The 21,859-nt window shown below is 50.1% G+C and overlaps 1 protein-coding gene across 2 annotated transcripts in view; it reads left to right on the top strand.

Moving 5' to 3' along the window:
- Nucleotides 1-20,114, top strand: part of RPRD1B (regulation of nuclear pre-mRNA domain containing 1B) — a 51,298-nt gene extending 31,184 nt beyond the window's left edge. For both annotated transcript variants that reach the window (XM_075900803.2, XM_075900802.2), the window contains exon 7: nt 17,653-20,114. In XM_075900803.2, the coding sequence (XP_075756918.1) occupies nt 17,653-17,802 (150 nt within the window). In that variant the 3' untranslated portion in view covers nt 17,803-20,114. The remainder of the gene's footprint in view (nt 1-17,652) is intronic.
- Nucleotides 20,115-21,859: the final 1,745 nt, after the last annotated feature.

The following is a 21,859-nucleotide window of genomic DNA, read 5'->3' as shown; positions in this document are numbered from 1 at the left end:
AGCTTGGGCGTGCAACTCCCAGGAGCTAAGGGGTTAATATCCCCCCCCCCCACCTTGCTATAGGCTCTGCTCCCTGCTTGGGTGGGGGGGAGCTACTCGGTAGATCTGGGGCTGGGTGGCCTGTCACAAGCTGCTGCTGCCTCTGTGGGGCACCAGGGCCCGGGCTGTGCTGCTCCGAGGGTGTATATAGGGGTGGTGAGACCCTTCCCCAGCACCCCGCTGCACCTGGCCAGGCTGGAACCAGCCCCAGGCTCTGAGCAGCAGCGGGCAAGTGAGGCTCGAGTCATGACAAAGGGCTGGGACAGGCAGGGAAGTGACTCTGCCCTCCTTGCTGTCATGCAGGGGATTCGGATGGGAGGGGGCAGGGGTTGCACTGAGGGGCCTGGGGCGATGCAGGGGGTCTGGATGGGAGGGGGGCAGGGCTTGCACTGAGGGGCCTGGGGCGATGCAGGGGGTCCGGATGGGAGGGGGCAGGGGCGATGCAGGGGGCCCGGGTGGGAGGGGGCAGGGGTTGCACTGAGGGGCCTGGGGCGATGCAGGGGGTCCGGATGGGAGGGGGCAGGGGTTGCACTGAGGGCCCTGGGGCGATGCAGGGGGTCAGGCTGCTGGGGCAGGATGGAAGGGGGCAAGGGTTGTACTGAGTGGGATGGGGCCATGCAGAGGATCATGCTGGGGGGGATCATGGGGCTGAGTGGAGCGAGGCTGGAGCAGAGGGGAGATGGGGGGTGGTTAAAATTTTGCTTTGCAGAAGCTGCACTTTCCTTTACTCCCCACTTCTGCCTCCCTTCCCAACTAGCTATTTGGCTGCATTCTCCCCCTCTCACCTTTTCTGCATTATTGCCCCAAACTCCCTTCCAGACCCTGCCCTCCTCACCCTGTCCTGCACCCACCTCTGCCCAGATCCTGCATCCCTATCCTACTCGCTGGCAGCCCTGTCCCGCACATTGTGAGCCCCTCATTTTTGTCGCCTCCCCAGAGCCTAAGAGGGTCCATGAAATCCACTAACTCTGGAAGCCCAGAAAAGTAAATCTGGCCTATGGGAAGCTCTGACCCTCAGTCCTCCCTGTCCCATCCCCTCTCCTTGTGGGGCTGGAGTGCCGGAAGAGTGAGGTGTCTTAGTTGGGGGCCATATCAGTGAAGGGGGGGGGGCTGGGAAGAGTGGTGTTTTGCTTCTCACTTGTGTGGTCCACAACTGATTTTTTTCTGTGCATCAGTGGCACCCCACCCAAAAAAGGTCGTCGCTCCTCCACCCCCCCTCCCTCACCACCACCGTAAAGACAACATGGGAACCTTTTGTGTTGGACATAAATTAATATTTTACTTTATTTAAAATGAAGTTTGATAAACTAACATGAGTGTTAAAATGCTTAATCTGTTTAATAATTTAAATGAACCCATTCTCCCTAGCTGCAGGTGGTTCAGGAAATATGGTCACCTTCCCCAGCCTTCCCCTGCCCCCTCAGCACGGAGATCTGTAAATAGTGGGAATCCGTTAACTCTTGGCATGCCGCTTGGGAAAGGTTTTCGACCCCTGCGTTAGAGCAATGTTGCAGCAGCATTTGGTCCTGTTGTGCATGGATTGCCCTGCGGGCTCGGACGTGTGCTTACACAGTGATCAGCGTAATGGGACCCTGTCCTGGCTGGTGCTTCTAGGCCCTCCTGTAATATAAATGCTGAGTGAAGTAGCAATATTAAACCCCCCCAGGCTGACTAGAGATCTTGAAGTGTTTTCCCTGTCACATTGCTGCGTTTCAGAGCGCTGCGTGCGTTGCCAAACTTCCACCTAGCACTGCAAATCAATAAAATATTGGAACAAAGATGAATGCGTGATTGAAGCGCGCTTGTGCATAAACTTTAGGTGCCGGAGGAGATGTATTTAACATGGGAGTGGAGTTCGGCACATGACACACTGCTCCGTTTCTGCCAGAAGTCTTCAATACCTCCCTGGTCTGGCACCTCGGGGCCTGGCCGGTCCCAAACAAGGAAGTCTGCCAGACCAGGGGAGGTTATCGGCAGCCCCTCTGCTGATGGACTGCAGGCTCTCGGGAGACTGTTGGCAGACCCGGCCAGGCTCCCCCGCCTGGCCACTGGGCTTCTCTGCCGACCTGGCTCCGCGGCACGCCCCAACCACCGACCTAGGTCTCTGGTAGTTCTGCTGGACCAGAGAGTTTGTCTGTAACATTTGGGCACTGCATGGACTTAAACTGCACCTGGCCAGCGGATTGGTATCTCCGCGTGGAGCAGGGAGCTGGAGCAATATGTTGTGGGCTGTAAATGGTGCTGCATGCTATACTGGCCAGTTTGAGCCTGACAGTGCAGTGAAAAGGTGAGCAGGAGTTGCTGTTTGTGCAGCATGAAGTGAGAACATGGACATGAATGGTGCTGGGAGGAACAGAAAAAGCTGCATCTCCTTATTTGAAGAGTAGGAATGGGGGAAAAACCAACCTGCTGGCAAACCTGATCTCCCAGATGGACGTCTTAGCTCTGAAAGGTGCTGTCATTACCCTTCAGGGCTGTAGAATCCTAGAACCACAGAGCTGGAAGAGACCTCAGAAAGCATCAAGTCCAGCCCCCTGCTCTAGGCAGGACCAATCCCAACTAAATCAACCCGGCCAGGGCTTGGTCAAGCCGAGACTTAAGAGTGGCTTGTGTGTGTGAGGGGAAACTTGTCTGCAAAGTCAAAGTTGTGGCTGTCTTACTGCAGTGAAATGGGTTCCTTGGTGCTGAAGGCTGCTGTCTATGCTGGGGAAGAACAGACAGTAGGGATGGAAAAGTGTAGTTGATTAACCAATTAACAGATAAGCAAAAACGTAGAGGTTTAATACTATAGTCTACATGCATTTCCCCCCAACCTGCCAGTGCATTTTCTAGCAGCCTGGCTCAGTCCTGGCTTGCTATGGGTCTAGGACCTACCTCTGCTGCATTTAAACGCTCTGCATTTAAAGCGTATTAGGAGCCGGGTGGGCAGGCTGTCCGGCTCAGGCCGGGTCCAGGAGCTCAGATCATCTTCTAGACGGGCTTCTGCCACCCACACCACTGCCTCTGTATCCGAGGCAGCAGCACAGGACAACAGGCAGCCGGTTCACAAGGGGAGTTGGTTTTTAAAGTGGCTCCCCTCGCAGACTAGCTCCCGCCTGGCACCTTGTGCTGCTGTTTCTGATAGAGTGGCAGGGGTCTTCTCAGGAGTGAGGCCAGTGCGCATTGGCTGCTGGCCCCACCCCTGGGGGCTATCGAATAGTCGACTAAGCACTAAGAATTCATGAGCGGCGAGGAGTCCTGTGGCACCTTATAGACTAACCGAAGTGTTGGAGCATAAGCTTTCGTGGGCAAAGACCCACTTCGTCAGATGCATGTCATGAGGTTACTCGACTATTCAATTAACCGGTATTTAACATCCCTAGTAGACAGTAAGAATACCTGTTCAGCGCTACAGTACGCATTCTCTTCAGAAACCAGCAAGCGAGAGAACCACTTTTTATTGAGAATTAGTCTTGCACAAGCGCTCAGGATCCTGCAGATGAAAGCTGGCTTCCTCTGCGGTATTGTCGACTTCTCTGCCAGGCAAAATGACAACCTTGTAAAAGGAATCCTCAGAATAACCCACGTCTATTGGAATGTTAACTTGGTGTCAGACTGCATCCTGCACATTTGAGCATGAGCTCTTCCCTATGCCACACCCCCGCTGGTCCTGGAGATCAGAAGTAGGACCCTGAGGTGGGGAGGGTCACCTCTGAACCTTTTTGTAGCAACTCCACAGGAGATGCTTTTCAAGGGAGAGAACCTTAAGGTTTGATTGAAAGCCCCCAAAGTCAGCAGGAGTCTTTCAAGTTACTCTGGTCTCTGGATGAGACCCTGTTTATCTAGCTTCTCACCTGCTGTTCAGCTGAGTTTGGCTGGAGATTAAACATAAATTATGCACGCTAAATGTTTCTTGTGTTCCTGCTTGATTCGTATACATCCATGCAGGCCTCCTATATTGGGGCCAAGTCATTTTTTTTCTGTGGTTGAGATGTTTCCTTATAAGGCTGACTTCTCTCTTGTATGCAGCTGGGCTCTTTAGTGGTCTGTTTTTATAAAGTTGGGGTTATAACTGATGTGAGGAAATCTTCCCTCACCTTTTTTGTAACTGTTAGTAATCTAATTTGGCAGGCTAACCATGCTCATGCTTAACAGTGACTGGCTCGAAAGTGGGTCTAGAACTCAAATACGTTTTTTTTTTATTTTCTTCATTTAAATCGTTGGGGGGTGGAGTTGGGAATGAGGGGTTCAGTATGTGAGCTTCCCTGGGCGGGGGGTGGGAATCCCAGCCTTGGAGCCACCAGATGAGAACCTCCTGTTCATGGCCACTCCAGCGGGGCATGTCCCATGACTGGGGGATGGACACTGACGCACGGACAGATTCTCTGAAATGTATGGGAGATAGCTGCCCCTTTCTCCACTCCTGCCCCCTGCTCTCCCAATGGGGTTATAGCTTTCCGATTCCCTGTCTCTGGCCCCTTACTACTCCTCTGGGGTCATTCTGTAGTATAGCTCCCTCTACCAGATCCCTCCCTTCTCATTTTATGAGAAACAGTCTCGTTCCAAGCACCTCCCGTTGTCTTGGTACAACCAAATGCTTACCTCATTTTAAGTTAGGATAAGAGGAAGCTTCATACCAACTTTGGTGGTCCCTGCTCTTATTGTTTAGGAGGTCTTGACCAGACTCACTCAGATGCACATTTCTGAAATCTATAGTAAGATGAGGTGCTATGCAAAATGGGAGTGAATGCAACATGCAAAACTGTAGATAGGACAACTGAGAGGTGGTGGGGGTAGGTGGGACTGTGGGCAGAGGAAAGGGAAAGCAGTAATAATACCAAACACCTTGACATTGGAAGGCCTTCAGCTGTTTTCAAAGGAGGGAACAGTTGAATGGCTGTTTTCAAAGGGGAACAAATGCTTTTGTTTCCAAAAGGAGCATCCTTGGCTGGTCAAGAGGCAGTGAAGTGATCTTGAAAGAGGTTGAGCAAGGGTACCCGGGGTTAAGCTCAAGGAGGGGTTCATTGTAATACAAATAGTAACAGGATATATGCTACAAATGTTCACTGTCCAAGCCGTTATTCATCTGGCAGCTGTACTTGTTAATAATCCACCATAAGGAATAATTGGCTTCTAATCTCACGGTCATGTACATCACTGTGTTCTTTACAAACATATGGGTGGGTTTAGCTAGTAAACATACGCTGTTTGAAAAGCTGTTGATCAATTGCAGTAACTATTTTCCAACAAAACTTCCAGTTGGTTTGTTTCTGCAAGAACAGTGTTTCCGTGACCGCCACATTGTGACTTACATTTTAATGAGTCCTCTTTCTCAAAGCTCATTAAACACAATCTTGAATGGCAAGCTCAGATAGCCAAGGAATGATTAATTGGGCTGCCTTGTAAATAGTGCACGTTTTGATTCATAGCCCTGAGGCATATTTACATGATTTTCATCAGCCTATTAAAATGAACTTAGAGCAAGCATAGTCCAGACTCTAAACATTGGACTAGTTCTCAGAGGCCCCTGGTTTTCAAATAATTACTCTTGAGCCAATGGTGCATGTTTTTAAAAACTTCTGAGGCCTTTTATTCTCCCTTATACAGTTCTACAAATCGCATGTTTCATGTAAATTTCCAAAGATCTGATTTGTACACTAACAAAACAGAAGGTATTTACAGCTCAGACTGCCACTGGCCTCAATTCATTCTCACACTGTTGCACACAGTGTAAATACAGATTACCCACTGGTCTCATTTCCTGCACATGAAAACCAGTTAAGTTATGCACAACAGGCAACTTACATTTTTTTCCTAAGGTTTATTTTGAGAGGGAGTTGGCCCTAGTTTGGGTGGGTGGGATCTGTAATATTCCAGGACATTGAATGCTGTGCCATCTGGTGTGACTTGGGAGGAGTTAGACACTCCTGTGGGAGGAGGAAATGCTAAACTTTTTCTGAACTCTGTTATTTCAGGCATTCCACACACAGTGAAAGGTCAGTGCCATTTAAACCCACAGATCCCTTTTCACTGCTGAAACTTTCCACCTTCCCTTGCATCAAGCAGGTGTTTGCCCATATGACATGCTACACCAGAGGTGCTTGAAATGGGAATCCGGGGAGACTTGGCTCCTTCTCCAGTTCACCTATTTAAATTATGTTCAAGCTAAAATGAGCACACTTGGTGATGAAAGAACGGCCATTCTGGGTCAGGCTAAGATCCATCTCGCCCAGGGTATGTCTACACTACCCTCCTAGTTCGAACTAGGAGGGTAATGTATGCATACCGCACTTGCTAATGAAGCCCGGGATTTGAATTTCCCGGGCTTCATTAGCATAAGCGGGGAGCCGCCATTTTTAAATCCCCGCTGCTTCGAACCCCGTGTAGCGCGGCTACACGGGGCTCGAACTAGGTAGTTCGGACTAGGGTGCCTATTCCGAACTACCGGTACACCTCGTTTCACGAGGAGTACCGGTAGTTCGGAATAGGACCCTAGTCCGAACTACCTAGTTCGAGCCCCGTGTAGCCGCGCTACACGGGGTTCGAAGCAGCGGGGATTTAAAAATGGCGGCTCCCCGCTTATGCTAATGAAGCCCGGGAAATTCAAATCCCGGGCTTCATTAGCAAGTGCGGTATGCATACATTACCCCGCTAGTTCGAACTAGCGGGGTAGTGTAGACATACCCCCAGTGTCCTGTCTTCTGACAGTGGCCAATGCCACGTGTCCCAAAGGGAGTGAACAGAACAGGGAATCCTTAAGTGACTCCCTCCTCCTTCTGTCTGTTCCCAGCTTCTGACAAACAGGCGAGGGACAGCATCCCTGCCTAACCTGGCTAATAGCCATTGATGTCCCTATCCTTCATGAAGTCATCTAGCTCTTTTTTGAATCCTTTTATAGTCTTGGCCTTCACAACATCCTCTGGCAAGGAGTTCCACAGGTTGACTGTGCGCTGAGTAAAGAAAAACTTCCTTTTGTTTGTTTTAAACCTGCTACCTATTCATTTCATTTGATGACCCCTACTTGTGTTATGAGGAATAAATAACACTTATTTATTTCTCCACAACAGTCATGATTTTCTAGACCTCTGTCATATTTCTCCTTAGTCTCCTTTTCTAAGCTGAAAAGTCAGTTTTATTAATGTCTCTTCATACAGCAGCCATTCCATACCCCTAATCATTTTTGTTGTCCTTGTCTGAACCTTCCTACTATCTTTTTTTTTTTTTTTTAAAGTTGGGGCAACCACATCTGCATGCAGTGTTCAAGATGTGGGTGTGCCATGTAGAGGCAATATGACATTTAATTTATTCTCTATCCCTTTCTTAATGATTCCTAACTTCCTGTTTGCTTTTTTGCCTGATGCTACACGTTGAGTGAATGTTTGAAGAGAACTATCTGAAACGCCCAAGATTTTTCTTGAGCAGTAACAGCTAAGCAGCTGCTGTAATTGCATACAAAATATTGCATGGCTATAAATTAAGTGAGAAGTTGCCAGTGTAATTAGGGATGTAAAATCCCTTTTAATTTAGTTAACCGTTTAAATGGCGGGGGAGGGGGGAGGGAGAGAAATGCTATGAAAAAGTTTGCAGTTCCTTATCCTCTAGCACAGTGGTTCCCAAACTTTTCGGCATCACGCCCCCTTTTGATTTTTGAGAAACCCTCATGCCCCCCCCTCCCAAAAAATAGCAGCAAAACTTGGAGTGGGATTGGCCGGGGGGGGGGGGGGTTGCCTCACGCCCCCTCCCTGGAATTTCTGCACGTGTTTTTCCCCCCCACCCCACCCCACCCCACCCCACCCCTCCCCTCCCTCCCCAGTTTGGGAACCCGTGCTCTAACACAATAGGGTAAGTTAAGCTCAGGAATAGCCTTCCCTCTGAACTTCCTATCTTATCAGTTTAATGGTCAAACATTGTTTCTCTTAAGTGAGTGTTTTCCTGTCAGAGGCTCGGATTTAGTGGTGTTACATTTTGATTCTGGACTGGCCCAAAAGCAAAATTCTTTTGCCCTGAGCAATGAATTTGTCTGCTGCTGTGACCGCTGATTGGGAAGGGCACTTCCAGTGCACAGTGTCCGTTTGTCCAGCCTCCCCCTCCAAACCACCCTACAGCAAATATTGAATCTGGTCTTGTAACATTGACCATAAAAGGCAAACGACATCCCAATGCTGCCAGTCTTAATGAACCGCTGCTCTGCAGCACGGCAGTCAGTGATGTGCAGAGATCGCAGGCCGAGGCCACAGAAAGCAGCAGTTTTCTAAGCATATTTCAAGATTTGCAGGTTTGGGGGGACTTTAGGTAGGGACCTTTGGGCTGTTTCAGTGCATCCTAAGGATGTTAAGAGGTGAGTAACTTGCTAATCGTGTAGTCGATAGAATTTTTATTGACTATGTAATCAGTCGATAAAAGAAGCAGCGCTCAGTCCTGACTTTCACTGAGTCCGGGAGCTACCCCCACTGTGGCTCTGCAGCTTAAATGTTGTAAGAACTGGGTGGCCGGGCAGCCCAGCTCCTACTGCGTTTAAACTGCAGAGCTGCGGTGGGGGTAGGTCCCTGACCTCGTGCAAGCAGGGACTGAGCTGGGCTGCCTGCCTGGCCAGAGTAGCCACTGTTATCTCAGAACACCACCCTTCCCCCCCAGCTTCCTCTCCTCCCCGTGCTGCTGCCTCTGGTAGGTAGATTGCTCCCTCAGGCAAATCACTCAGCACCTCAGCCAAGTACAGCCAGTGGAGTTGCTTTGACGGACCAGAAGGAGAAAGGGAGGAACAAGAAGCTGTGTGTGAGCTGAGAGCTGGTTAACAGGTACCAGAGGGAGATATTTGGGGAAGAGGCCCAGGTAAAAAGCTGCCAAGTCGGAAGGAAAAACAACCTTGCCTGCTGCTGCTACTTTAGGGTCCCTCGGCTGGAACCTTGGGTAGTGTGCGCCCCTCTCCCCCAACACAGAGCTTGTCCCAAGAAGAAGGTTTTCATCCTAAAACCATGGACTAGGCTGTGATGAGTGTGACTCGCTTAACTTGTGGATGCTGCCTCCTGTCAAGATAAAGGACAACAGCGAGTCTGAGGCTAATAATATCCGCCAGGAGCGTGAGACCCACAGGGCATGGCCAGACTGCCACGCTGTTGAGCAGACAGTAGTTAATACAAAATCTGCAGTGTAATCAACAGCCACGTTGGATGGTAGCTCCTTGGGCTGTGGGTCAACCCCTCCAGTTAATGCTTTGTCCTGGCATCCTGAGGTGCCTCTTTTTCCTTTCGATCATCTAGCAAAACCTTCAGTGCCTGGGTCTCTTCCTCAGCCTGCCCTGGCGCAGCGTCTCCCTCACGGCTCTGATCTGTTTCTGAGCCCCCTCTGTAAGCTTGTTAGCCAGGGACAGTTGTCGTCTGCTTGCTCCGCGCACAGCGCGGTGGGGATCCGCCCTTTGGCTAACACTCTGGGGTGCTGTTGCAGTAATACCGGTGTGGGGTAGATCATGCTCCCTCCAGCCTGCAGGCAAAGAACATTCTAAGGGTTGGACAGAGGTGGTGGTCGGGGACCCTGAAGTGCTTTGCCACTGATATGTGTTCAAAATCCAGTGACTCTTCAGATACGCGCATTTACCCCCTGGAGCTGGGTGTGGTAGGGCTGTCTCGAGTGGGCAAAGTATGGTGTGCAGGGACCTCCCTGCCTGCCCCACCCCTGCACGTCGCTCGGAGCGCCGGGCTGCAGAGACCAGGTGCTTCTCAGCACTACTGCAAGCCGACGGGGCGTGGGACCAGAAGAGGCTCTCAGCTCCCACTGTCTGGAAATCAGCCAATGGGAGCCACCTTCTTGTGGGGCTGGACGGGCACAAAGTACTACTCTTTTTTTCCTGCCCTCCCCTTCCCCCCTCCCCATTCCTCCCAGGTGTGAGATGCTCAAAGCAACACACTGCCCCTTTGGGCAGTTTCCTGGCTGCTGCAGCCCCGCATGCCATGAAAACTTCCAGCTGCTGGGGCCAGCATGTGTGTATATCCATGTGGCTTGCACCTTGGGGGGCAGCGGGTCTCTGTGCGCTGCCCATGCCCATAAGCATTGCCCTTGCAGCTCCTATTGACTGGTTTCTGGCGAATGGGAGGCTGCAAGGATGGTGCTGGAGGTGGGGCGTGCACCATGCAGATACACACACCCTGGCTCTAACAATTGCCACTTGGAGCAGTGTCTGTGACTGGCAGCCAGGGGATCGCGCTGGGCCGTGTGATCTAACCCGTGGGCTGTATCCCCCTCCGCCCCCCAGAAGAAACTGTCTGTGTCCACATTGTCTGCAGCACCAACATTCAGGGCCAGTGTGCTACCCAGACAGGTTTGCAAAATGTGCGATTTCTGTGTGGAAAAGTTTCTGAGGGGGGAGCCATGTTGGTCTGTAAAAATACCGAATAGTCCTGCAGCACCTCACAGACTAACAATGTAGATGGGACCATGGGCTTTCCTGAGCGCAGATGAATGGTATTAAGGGGTCTGGTTTCCATATAAATAGCAGGGAAAGAGCTGGGATTTGGGGGGGAAGGAGAAAAGGGGGGAAATTGTCAATTGGAGTGTCCATGGTAAATGAAGCAGATAGTGTGCTAAGTACTGTTAAGTACCTGGTGCTTGCTTTGTGGTGTTAGGATGTGGAATGTAGCCGGAGTTTGGCCCTCCTGTTGCAGGTATCAAACTTGTAAATAAAATTAAGTTTGTAGCCTCCCTTACAAGCTGGGATTTTTTTAATTGGCTTGCAATAATTGGCTTTCAGAGCTGTGTGACTCTGTCCTCACCCACAGCTATCTTCAGTTTGGAGGCAGTTTATATCTTCAGGTCAGCTGCACAGCTGTGGGCACCTGCATGGTCCCACAATGTGCCACCATCTTTGTGGCTGACCTTGAACAATGTTTCCTCAGCTCTGGCCTCCTAGCACCCTTACCACATGTCTCTAGCATCCATGCAAAGCTATGTCTAGACTGCAGAGCTGTATCGAAACCAGAGACGCGAATTGCAACCCACCATTTGCGAATCTTTTTCCACTTTTTTCCAGAAGAGGCTTTTCCGAAATTGGGCCTGTCTACATGGGGCCAAATCCCAGAAAAACCTCCTCTTTTGGCACATCCCTTCTTCCTCACACAATGAGGAATACAGGGATGCCTAAAGAACACATCCACTTTTTTGAAAACTGTTCCAAAAAAGCAGACGCATTCCTTGGACGCGGCAGAGCTTTTCTGGGGTACTTGCGGTATCAGTTGTTTACAGCCAGGTCCTAAGATACAACCGGATTTGCTGCAGTCCCACAGACAGACACAAACACTACAAGATCTATATAGAGCAAAAAGGTCTCCCTGGGCTGGCTCTGGCCTGCCAAGCAGGTTGATCCGGCCTGCGGAGGCCCTGCCTCTCCCCCGCTCGCAGGCCAATTATGGCCTGGGGGTGGGGGAAGCGCACAAAGTTTCCTCTGCCCTGCCAGGAGCACACAGCATTTTGAATTGCCATGTGCTCCTTGCAGGGCGGAGGAAACTTTGCGTGCTCCTCCTGCCCCCAGGCCAATCAGGGCTTGGGGGTGAGGGAGCATGTGAAGTCTCCTCCCACCCTGCCAGGAGCACGCGGTGCTTCAAAGTGCTACGTGCTCCTGGCAGAGTTGAGGAAACTTCGTGCACTTCCCCAGCCCCCAGGCTCTAATTGGCCTGTGGGCAGGGGAGCACGCGAAGCCTCTTCCTGGCCTGCCAGAGGCATGGGTGCTTAGTGGGAGGGGGGCAAAGGGGTTCCCCCACCCCAGGCGAATTGTGGTCTGAGGATGGGAAAGCCTGGAAGCATCCTGGCCCCGCCCCTTCCAGGGCGGTCTGGGGCACTTCAGAAATGTTTGAAGTGGCCTCTGGCGAAAAATTGCCCACCCCAATATAGAGCATTCTTAAAACTGAAGTACCCATCTGGAGAAGTGCTAAATCACATTGACAGAGCCCAACAAGTACCCAGATATCAGCTTCTTCAAGAGAGGCCCGGCAAAGAAAATAGGAAACCAGTGGTTATCACCTACAGCCCCCAACTGAACCCCCTCCAGCACATTGTCAACACCCGACAACCTAGCCTGGAAAATGACCCCTCACTGCCACAGGCCTTGGGCGACAGGCCAGTCCTCGCCTGCAGACACACAACTCCCTAACCTCAGACAAATGCTTTCAGCAACCGCACAGCACACCCCCATCAAACTCATTCAGGATCCCACCCCTGCAATCAACTCCGGTGCCAACTCTGTCCACACATCTACACCAGCAATGCCATGACAGGACCTACCCACATCTGCCACCGCATCAGAGGCTCATACACCTGCACATCCACCAATGTGATCTGTGCTAGCAACGCCCCTCTGCCGTGGATATTGGCCAAACTGGACAGTCTCTACGAGAGGGGTTAATAGATGCAAACCAGATATTTGCACACACAACCCTGTCAGGGAACAGTTTAACTTGCCAGGGCCCTCACTAATGGAGCTAAAGGTGACAATATTAATCCAAGGCAATTTCAAAACCCAGCTGGAGAGAGAAGCTGCAGGACTTGGTTTCATGTACAAGTCTGACACCTGCAATAGAGATCTAAACATAGACTTTGCTTGGGTGGCCGGCGACGATCCACACCCTAATGACCTAAAAAGCCAAGCACCATGTACTTCGAGTACGAAGAACCCACTCTGCCAGCCTCATTTACCATGGCCGCTAATTGACAATATATGTTTTCCTTCTCTTTCCCTCCCCATCCCTTCTCTTTCTCTGCTTTATTTGTCCCTGAGACCCTTAACTCAGTCATCTGAAGAAGTGGGTTGTGTGCACAAAAGCTCATGATGCCATCTACCTGTTCTGTTAGTTTCTAACATGCTCCTGGGCTATCTGGTGTGTTTTTCAAGTTGTTTAATGTGAAGGTATTTTCTCGCAAGACTTGACTGGGGCACTCCAAAGATGTACAGGCCTGAAAATCTTTCTGGGAAGGGAAGAATGAGATTGCTGTGGTTGTCAGTTCATTAGGATAAGAAGCTCTTTATCCTCCTCGCTATCGTGGCATGCTCTTCCTCTTCCCTTGTGCCCAGACCTGCATCTCAGACTAGGGAGAGGCTCTGCCCTTCCCAGCGGGGCAGAAACTGTTCTATTTGCATGCATACATCCTCATGTCTTTAGAGTAGTTGACGGCATCCCTTGTTCAAGTGTCCTTTGTCGCCCCTCTGTGCAATCGTACCGGTTCATTTTGCTGACCTCCGTGCTCCTTTAGCTTCTCCTGCGTGCTGTGAGTGGCAGGCATGCTGGCTGCCCTGCCTTGTCTGTGCTGGTGAACCCCAGTGTTCTGCACTGCCATTGTTAGACAGCGGCGGCTTTGCAGAAAGCTGCTTGTAGATGCTGCACTATCCACCTGCTGTCTGTGAGCAGACACCGTACAAGCCCCTTTGCTGCCTGTATTCCAGGTACACGAGAGTGCCGTGTTCTGCCCTCTTACAACTTGCTGCTCATTAGCAGAGCACGCCGTTTGCCATCGCTCGGGGTACAACACAGTCACCCATGGAATTGTAATCGCTAAGACTCAGGTGGGAGAGGGGAAGAACACGACTGTGTTCCCTGCACAGGTTGCCCTCCCGGCTCCCTTTCTTCTCTGGCGGTTCCTTTCTCTGGTAGGACATGGGAACCAGCCTGGGGGAGAGGGAGGCTGCAGGGTGAAGAAAGGAAACATGACTACATTGGAAAGCTGTCCTTCGAGCTTTCGTGCTGCTCTCAGCGTCTCTCCCACATCTCTTGTTCTGTTCTTTCGTGCCTTCAGCTTCATACCACGGTCGTCTTTTCTCTTCCTCTCTTATGCCTTCAGCATTTCCTGCCCCCTTGCTTCCCCATATGAAGTGTCTGTGACACATTGTCCCTCTGTTATCCTTCCTTCCCAAGCTCTCTGCTCTTCAGCTTTGGCCCTGCCTGCAGGGCACTAGTTCAGCCGCCTTGCTGCTTATGCTCCCATGACCCTGGGCTGTGGCTAAAGCCCGTCAGCACCCTTCCCACTTGGCACTCTTGCAGGGTCTCTTGTGTGACCCTGAGAGCGGCTCTTTTCTCCGTAACGTGCACGTAGAGCACCTGCAGTCAGCAGCAGCGAGCCTCCCGGCCCAGATTGGCAGCCCTTGGCTAGCAGAGCTCACCCTCTGAAGACCTCTGTGTAGCCAGGACTTTGGGCTCTGAAGCCCAGGGAGGAGGGTGGACTTCAGGGCCTGGGCCACAACTCCACAGCACTGTCTACCCAGCTGTTTGCAAAGTGCGAGGGTTGACCTGGGCTGTTCAGAGGCAGCCTTAGGAGCAGTGCGGGGAGTAGCTGAAAGGCCCGGTATGCACCCGTTCGCTGAGATGGCGTGTTGAGACCTGCGATTGGAGAAGTGACAGGCGTTGTGGATGTTGGACACACTCTTAACATGGTCCTTCGCGCACCAATGCCTCCGCGGCCCTTTGCTCTTGAGCTTGCTGTTCCTTTGGGTGCTGCTTCAGAAGCTAGCAGTAATATGGAGGCCTCGAATTTGAATGTCAGCTATCCAGTCTGTTGTTCTGTGTGTTTATGTTGATGTTTGACATAATGAGCCGTTACTCCCTTAGCCTGGTGAATCTGTATCAGTTTGAAATAGGATGTCAGGAAATCTGCATGTGAGCGCCAGCTGGAAATGTACAATATACATTATACACCCACTGCAAGTGTGGAACTGTCTGCATTATTGCAATCAGCTCAATTCTATCTGTTCCAGTACAAGGCAAGAAACCGAAGTATGGAAACCCATCACTCATGATCGTGTGGGGCATATTTTGCTTTGTTATGTGCAGAAGGTGGGGAGAGTTTCCATCATTGTAAGGACTTAAATGGGGCATTGGATTCAGATTAAAGTTGTAAACTCTTCAGAAGGCAGATTCACTATTAAACTCCCAGTTGTTCTTCAAAGATAATGGTTTTGATAGTAAACAGTTTTATTCTTACTACTAATTAAAGAAGAAATCAGTATTATAATTGACTTACAGGGATACATGCTCAGCAGTCTGAGGGTTTCATTTTGCCTCAGTTGCATTGTGTCACTAACAGATTTACATCACATTTCACAAATGAGTTGAAAAATAGGGGATAAGCAATTAGCAGACATACCTGTGACACTGCATGGAAACGACTCTCAGTGTGTGGGTGGGTGGCTAGGACCACCAAATTTGGATGTGCCTGGAATGGGGCTGCTGCTCAGAAAGCCATACAGAACAGAATGCCATTAGGCAGGTGAAAGGGGCTGGTGGGGATCTCATTCGCCGCCATCATGCATGATTCCTGAGCCTCCCTCTCCCACCCTGGGGTGCCTTCTAGAGAGGGCATGGGGATTGAAGCTCCGCCTCCCCCCAGATTTGTACAGGGACATTGCTGACTGTTCCCCTTTGTCAGAGAGCGAGGGGAACTCTGCTGGGGGGTGCAGGAGCTGGGCACTTTTCCTGTCCTGGTCAGGAAGCAAGAGCATGGGATGAGCAAGCAGCCCTGGTACGAGTCTCGGGGGGGGGACACCTCACCCCCAACCCTGACTCCTGCACCTCCCACGCCCTCTGCCCTGGCCTCTCCTTGAGGACCGGAGCAACGCCAGATGAATATGCTAATGGTTTCATATGTATCACCTTTGGCACTTTGCTATCTTAGTGCTGTTGTACGTAGGGCGAGTGCTCCACCAGGAATCCTGCTCCACAGTTAATGGGTGGGGCTGGGTCGTTCACTCCTGTTCGTCTGGCTTGTCAGTCGCTAAAAGTCGCTACCGGACCGGATAATGTGGTGATGGAAGGTGGTTTCCTAGGCGGTTGGGCTTCTGACAGACACTCCCCCCCCCCCCCCCCATCCTCCTCCGGGCTTCCCAGGTCGTCTTCTGGCTGTAGGACTCAAGGGCAAGTTCCCTGGTGCTCTAAAATACTCACTCACTGGACTTGGGAGCCCCAGCCCTGGCTGCTAGCTCTCAGGAGGCTCCCTTTCCGGTTTGCTCGTCAGCACCCGTCCTACATCCTGCTCTCCTGCTGTTGCCCATTTCTGATGTTAGCAGAGACTGCGACCCTCCGATTCCTCGTTCGCGCTTAGTGATTCTGGGCATCATTTGAATCACTGCTCCCTTATAATGCTACAGTGGTTATGGCTAATAATCAGGTGCCTAATATGTGCTAAGTGCTAATAACACACATTGGCTGGCTTATGGTAACGATTTCCCTCTATCCTTGGCTACTTTTATAGTCCCACAAGGGAGTGTGGACGTAGACTGCTCAGAATGTCGTTCCGTAATGCGTGTGGAGTAAAGGCTGTTGCCATTCTGCAGGCGGGAGGGCGCTGTAGGACATTCTTGTACGGAATGGAGGCCTGTGACGGCCACAACGTCAGCATGGGGCTGTCGTGTTTTATTGTCTAAATAGGAGTGAGGCTAAAAATCTGAGAGGAAATCCAGATTCGCTTTGAATTTTTAGATGGAGTTTGAAGAAAGTGTCTTCTGCAGTGACCAGCGATGGGAGCCCTACCTCGTTGCCAGGGAGAAGTCACTTCCTTGGCATTGCAGGGGCCGTGGGCAATAGTCAGGTCCCTCTAGCGGTGCTCATTGACTTGGTCTCATTTCGGCTGTTGGCCTGAGCGTGCTAAGTGCCGTTGAAGTTCTAACGGTCTCTCCTGGCCTTAAGCGTGCACTCTGCCACACATCTGACGCAGGCCCTGGGGGCCACTACCCCTTCGCAGTAGGACGAGAGTTATGGCTCTGGAATGCTAATGTTTGTGGCCGTCCTGTCAGTCCCATGTTGGGAACGTGGACTCGTGGGAACACGGGGAATGACTAGACTGCCGGTAATTATTGTTGAGACCAGTTGGGAGAGGTAATACCTATTATTGGAGCCACTTGTGTTGGTGAGCGACCAGCTTTCTAGCCATATAGCTCTCTCAGGTGGGAAAAGTACTCTGAGCATTACAGCTAAATACAAGGTGGAAGACTTGTTTAGCATGAGTAGTTGGAATGTATTCTAAGGGATCAGTCCAGGTAGAGTGGCCTGTTAAGAGCAGCCAGACTAACTCAGCCCAAAGGTCCATGTAGCCCAGGGTCCTGTCTTCCCATAGTGACCAATGCCGGTGCCCCAGAGGGAGTGAACAGAACAGGGAATCAATCAACAGCAGTCCATTCCCAGCGTCTGACGAACAGAGGCCAGGGACAGCATCCCTACCCATCCTGGCTAATAGCCACTGATGGACCTAACCTCCGTGGATTTATGTAGTTCCTGAATCCTGTTCTAGTCTTGGCCTTCACAACCTCCTCTGGCAAGGAGTTCCATGGGTTGACTGTGCGCTGTGTGAAGAAATGCTGCCTTTTGCTTTAAATACTGCTTGTTAATTTCATTGGGTGACCCCCAGCTTTTTGTGATAAGCCCCAGAACAAAAAGGGAAGTCATCAGTTACAGATTTTTATAACAACCCATAAATCCAGTGATTACCTCATCCACCTTGTTTCTAGTATCTTGGGACAAACCATAGTTACAACACCCTGTAATGATTGTTCTGAGTTAGTAATCCATCTTCTCCAGAAAACCTCTCCTGTTAAAGTCGCAGGATGTACACTCTGCTCATGTTGTGAAAATCTGTTTCTAATCTTATTTCCTTGTCTCCTCTCTGCAGGAGTATAAACAGAAGCTTGCTCGGGTAACCCAAGTCCGCAAGGAGTTGAAATCTCACATCCAAAGCCTTCCAGATCTGTCGCTGCTGCCCAACGTTACAGGAGGGTTGGCACCTTTGCCATCTGCTGGTGATTTATTTTCGACTGACTAGAACTAATGGTGCCCGCATTTACTAATTCCCCTTAGTACCAGCAGAAGTAAGAAAGCTCTCACGCTGACTGGAAATCCTACCATAGGAATGAACATACAGACCCTACTTTCAGCCTACCAGCCGCACATGCGCGCTCTCTGTGTACAGTGTCTCACGTTGAGGGGAAGGTAGAGAGTGTGTATGTCCATGTTCTGAAGGGCGTGGGTATAGAGTCCATATATATTTTGAAAAGAAACTTTTCTCACATTTTCTGTACTCAGACTAGTTTCCGTTTGCTCTTAGCACTTGTTATTCCCGCAGAACGTATAGGAATCATGTACATATATCTTGAAAGTTTTCCAAGAAATGTTGTTTTCCTCTATAAAAGTGTCTGATTATTTCTGAATCAGTTTTGTCTGTAGGTTGGGTTTCTGAAGGTCAAATCCATAAGCAGTAGAGTGGTTATTGTGCGTTGGGGGGTGGACTACACTGTACTGGGATGGGGGCGTGTCCACAGAGCAACAGTACGGTTAATTTTTTGTTAAATCGCTGGTTGCTCTTCCTCTTTCAGGAATGCCCTCAAGGTGATTCCTGTTTGGTATGGTGCATGCGTGGATGCACTGAGACTCGCAGAATGGGCAGTAGAAATGAATGAATTTCTTCCAAAACTTGTTTTTATGAATTAGAGAGAACTTCCTAATTTGCACTCGGCTGAGCAGTGTAGAACAGGGTACTGGGCATACGTAGAAGTGAATTTTATTCCAACTTCCTTGTATTATATTTATACCACATTTTCCCTGTGTGTTATATACATGAAAAGGCTACAGACGTGTAATAAGCCAAGAGGTTGGTGTGGTGGAATAAAACAAGTGATCTCTCAGGTACCTTTCATTGTGAACTTGGGAGTGGCTATATTGAAATCTTGTTCTATGAATTTTGTCTCCTTACGTTAAATAAGTTAATTTGATAGACTGAAGCTAAATGTGGTATAAATATTTTATTTACCAAGGGTATCAACTTATACGGGTCTGTGTGTATCTGTATACACACACCAGGTATGTCATACGTCAGTATCATATGCATGCATATATTGGGAGGATGGATGTAGTTTTCATATCCCATATTAATGTGAGTTGATTTTTATTGGGGAAAAAATTAAAAACTAGCAAATCTGATTCCATTATCATACTAGCTAATGTTAGGACTGCCCTGGATGTCGACAGGGTTACGTTTTTGTGTATTCATTCTGTCCAGCAGGCCTGCCTGCTCATTGCAAACCATTCCAATCCGGCCATTTGGTTTGGACTTAAACACTTTTTTCAGGCTTCACAAGCTGCTGGAAACACTTCATTGGGAGGTATAGGTTCTGTAATAGAGGCTGGAACCAGTAAGGCAGAGCCCTGTGCTTTGTTTGTGCGTCCCTGTGGTCGTAAGCTGCTCTTTTCAAAGGCAGAGGAAACCTATAGAAATACAAAGCTTGTTCTGTGCGCTCATTAATTTATTTGGCAGGGAATTTAATGGCTTATTCAGCATTCAGTGGAACTGAATAAACGAGCATTTCACCTTGTGAAAAGTTCATGCACTTCATATTGGCCCTTTTATTCTTGTCTCCTTACTGCCCAGCTGTGGAGTCCGCTTTCCCCTTGTTGCAGAGGAGAATTCCTGAGGGCAGAACTATACCCTTCCATGAATTGATGTGAGTGGACAGCCCTTCATCTGAATGTTTGGACCATAAAGTACCGTGCACTCTCTGCTTTGGCCAAAAAAAAATCCCTCCCCACCCCCACCCCCACCCCCACCCCCGACCCGTAAACACAAACCAGAAGATGCATTTCTATCCTGTCCCAGCTCAGTAGCACTAACCCCATTCTGTATTGTTCTTGACCAGTGATTGACTACATAACCATTTCAGGACAAAAATGAAGCAAAACTGTCATAGAAATTATGTAGACAAATGAGTGTTCACATCTCAAATTGCTGTTTTGGCTGGATTTTCTGTGAGAAAGTTGTATGTTTGTTTTTTAAATGGAAATGCTTTGATTTTTCTTCCAAAAATTGTGCGTGTTTTACTTTATTTTGCGTAATTTAAATAGTCTTGTGGTTTTTAATGTGGGGGGGGGGGGGGGGCGGCAAAGGATGCCCGGTGAACTGGGTGCAGATTTATTGGATTTCCCTGAAGCGTCTGTTTAAAAAAAGAAGAAAAAAAGCATAAATCTGTATATGAATTGATTTAGGAATTAATTTAGAAGTATAGGCTGCCGTTTGTGGCAGCAGTATATTCTGAAATGTCTCAGAGATCTATTTTTGAATAAAGAGGGTGTTGTTGAATGGTATTGGGTTTATTTCATTGTGAGCTTCCATTTTGCACTGGCATCCTCAGGTTTTGCTTTGCTTAGAGCAGTCAGGTGAACGTGCAGGGGCGGCAAGCGAGTCCTCGCTGAGGAGCTCTGCAGCTGGGAGGTATCACTTGAGCTTGGCAGATTGCCAGCTGACCTTTAGCCGCTTGTACGATTGTCTGAGCTCATCAGCACCCCGAAAACCCCTCCACTCCAATGGGCTCTACTGCGGAGCGGAGTCATTCCCAGTCAACGACCACTAACTGGGAAATGGGTCAGTAACTACCCTGTAGTTAGAATCCTGCTCAAGATCCATGCTACGAGGGGCTGGTGCCGGTGGAATAACTTTGGGGGGGGTGAGAGAGAGGGGGGCCTAGTTCATGTCTGAATGGACGGATGCCTTCACACCCATGTAATCAGCAAGGGGTGGTAAGGTAACAGTCCAGGGCATATTTACAATTCAGCGCTGCTTTGACTGCCATGGAAGGCAGTCGGGTTGGCCACCCTTCCTTTGACTGTGAGGAGACCTCTCTCATTTCCCTACTCACTTGGAAATTCATCTTAGGAGCTAGAGCAGGGGTGGGCAACCATGGAGAGTAGGTGGGCTGCAGGAGTGGTCCTCCTTCCCCTCAGCGGGCCACAGCAGCCAATGGCTGCCACCTCTGGCTCAGTCTGCCCTCCTGCCCCACGTGTGTGTCGCGCCGTGGGGCAGCAGAGCCCCGATTTCCTGCTCCTCCAAAAGCATATCGGATAGTCGCCACATTAATTGTTTCCCCCCCACCTTGCTGGCTCTATCTGCAAGAGGCAGGGGGAGGGGACGGGGTACTGAGGGAAGCCGGCGTAAAAGCCCATTCCCTCCAGCTCCGTGGGAGAGGGCTGGGGCGCAGCGGCAAGGTTCCACCTTTGAAATGTACAAGAGTCCCCGGTTTCCTGTCCATTTCAAAGCGGAAGCGCTGCGTGGAGCCGGGACTCGGGGAGTCCCCCGCTGGCCCCCAGCTCCATGCCGAGCGTCACTCTTTGAGCTGCCCCAGAGCCCCCGCTGGAGTAGAACGCCGCGCAGCATGTCCACCTTTGAACTGTAGCAACAGCCAGGCAGGCCCTTGCTGCACTTCAAAGCGGAGGTGCCCTTATCGACTAATCGAATAGTCGATGGACATTCTGTCGACTATTCGATTAGTTGATTAATCGAATTTTAACATCCTTACTGCTCCCACTCCCACCACTTTCTGAGCATGCAAGTTGCTGGATTTGCGCTCCGTCCCCACTCCTCGCAGTGTTCCAGCTCTGGGAGGGAGGGAAGGGGAAGTGAGGAACTGGGGGGGCACTATTCTCGTGCTAGGAGAGGGGTCATCCTGCAGTCCGTATGCGGGGCCTTGTCCTCCATGCCTGCACTCTGCTTTTTGATTTCAAGCCTGGTATGTACAGGTCAGCCTGCAGGCCTCTGCGTTAGCTGCTGCATTCAATCTGGCCTTTTGGCAAGAGCCAGGGACGTTTATAAGAGCACCAGGCTGCTGCCGCACAAGCGCTGCAATCTTGATATTTGGAGAATCACGCCAAACCTGCTTGGCTTTGTGTTTTACAATTGAATGGAGGTTTAGCTGTTTGGCATGTTAGAATGACCCCCAACTGCTGTCGCCGATAGTCAGCCTTGGCAGTGCAGCACTGTAGAGTCAGAGCCGGGTTTTGAAATCAAGAATAAGACTTCAGATCTTGGGAGCAAGGCTCCTTTCAAGCTAGGAAAA

This window comes from Pelodiscus sinensis, chromosome 17 (assembly GCF_052426305.1).
Source record: "Pelodiscus sinensis isolate ZL-2025 chromosome 17, ASM5242630v1, whole genome shotgun sequence".
In the NCBI taxonomy this organism is placed as follows: domain Eukaryota; kingdom Metazoa; phylum Chordata; order Testudines; family Trionychidae; genus Pelodiscus; species Pelodiscus sinensis.
The sequence above is the reverse complement of the archived record's forward strand: the minus strand, read 5'-3'. Positions and strand labels throughout refer to the sequence as shown.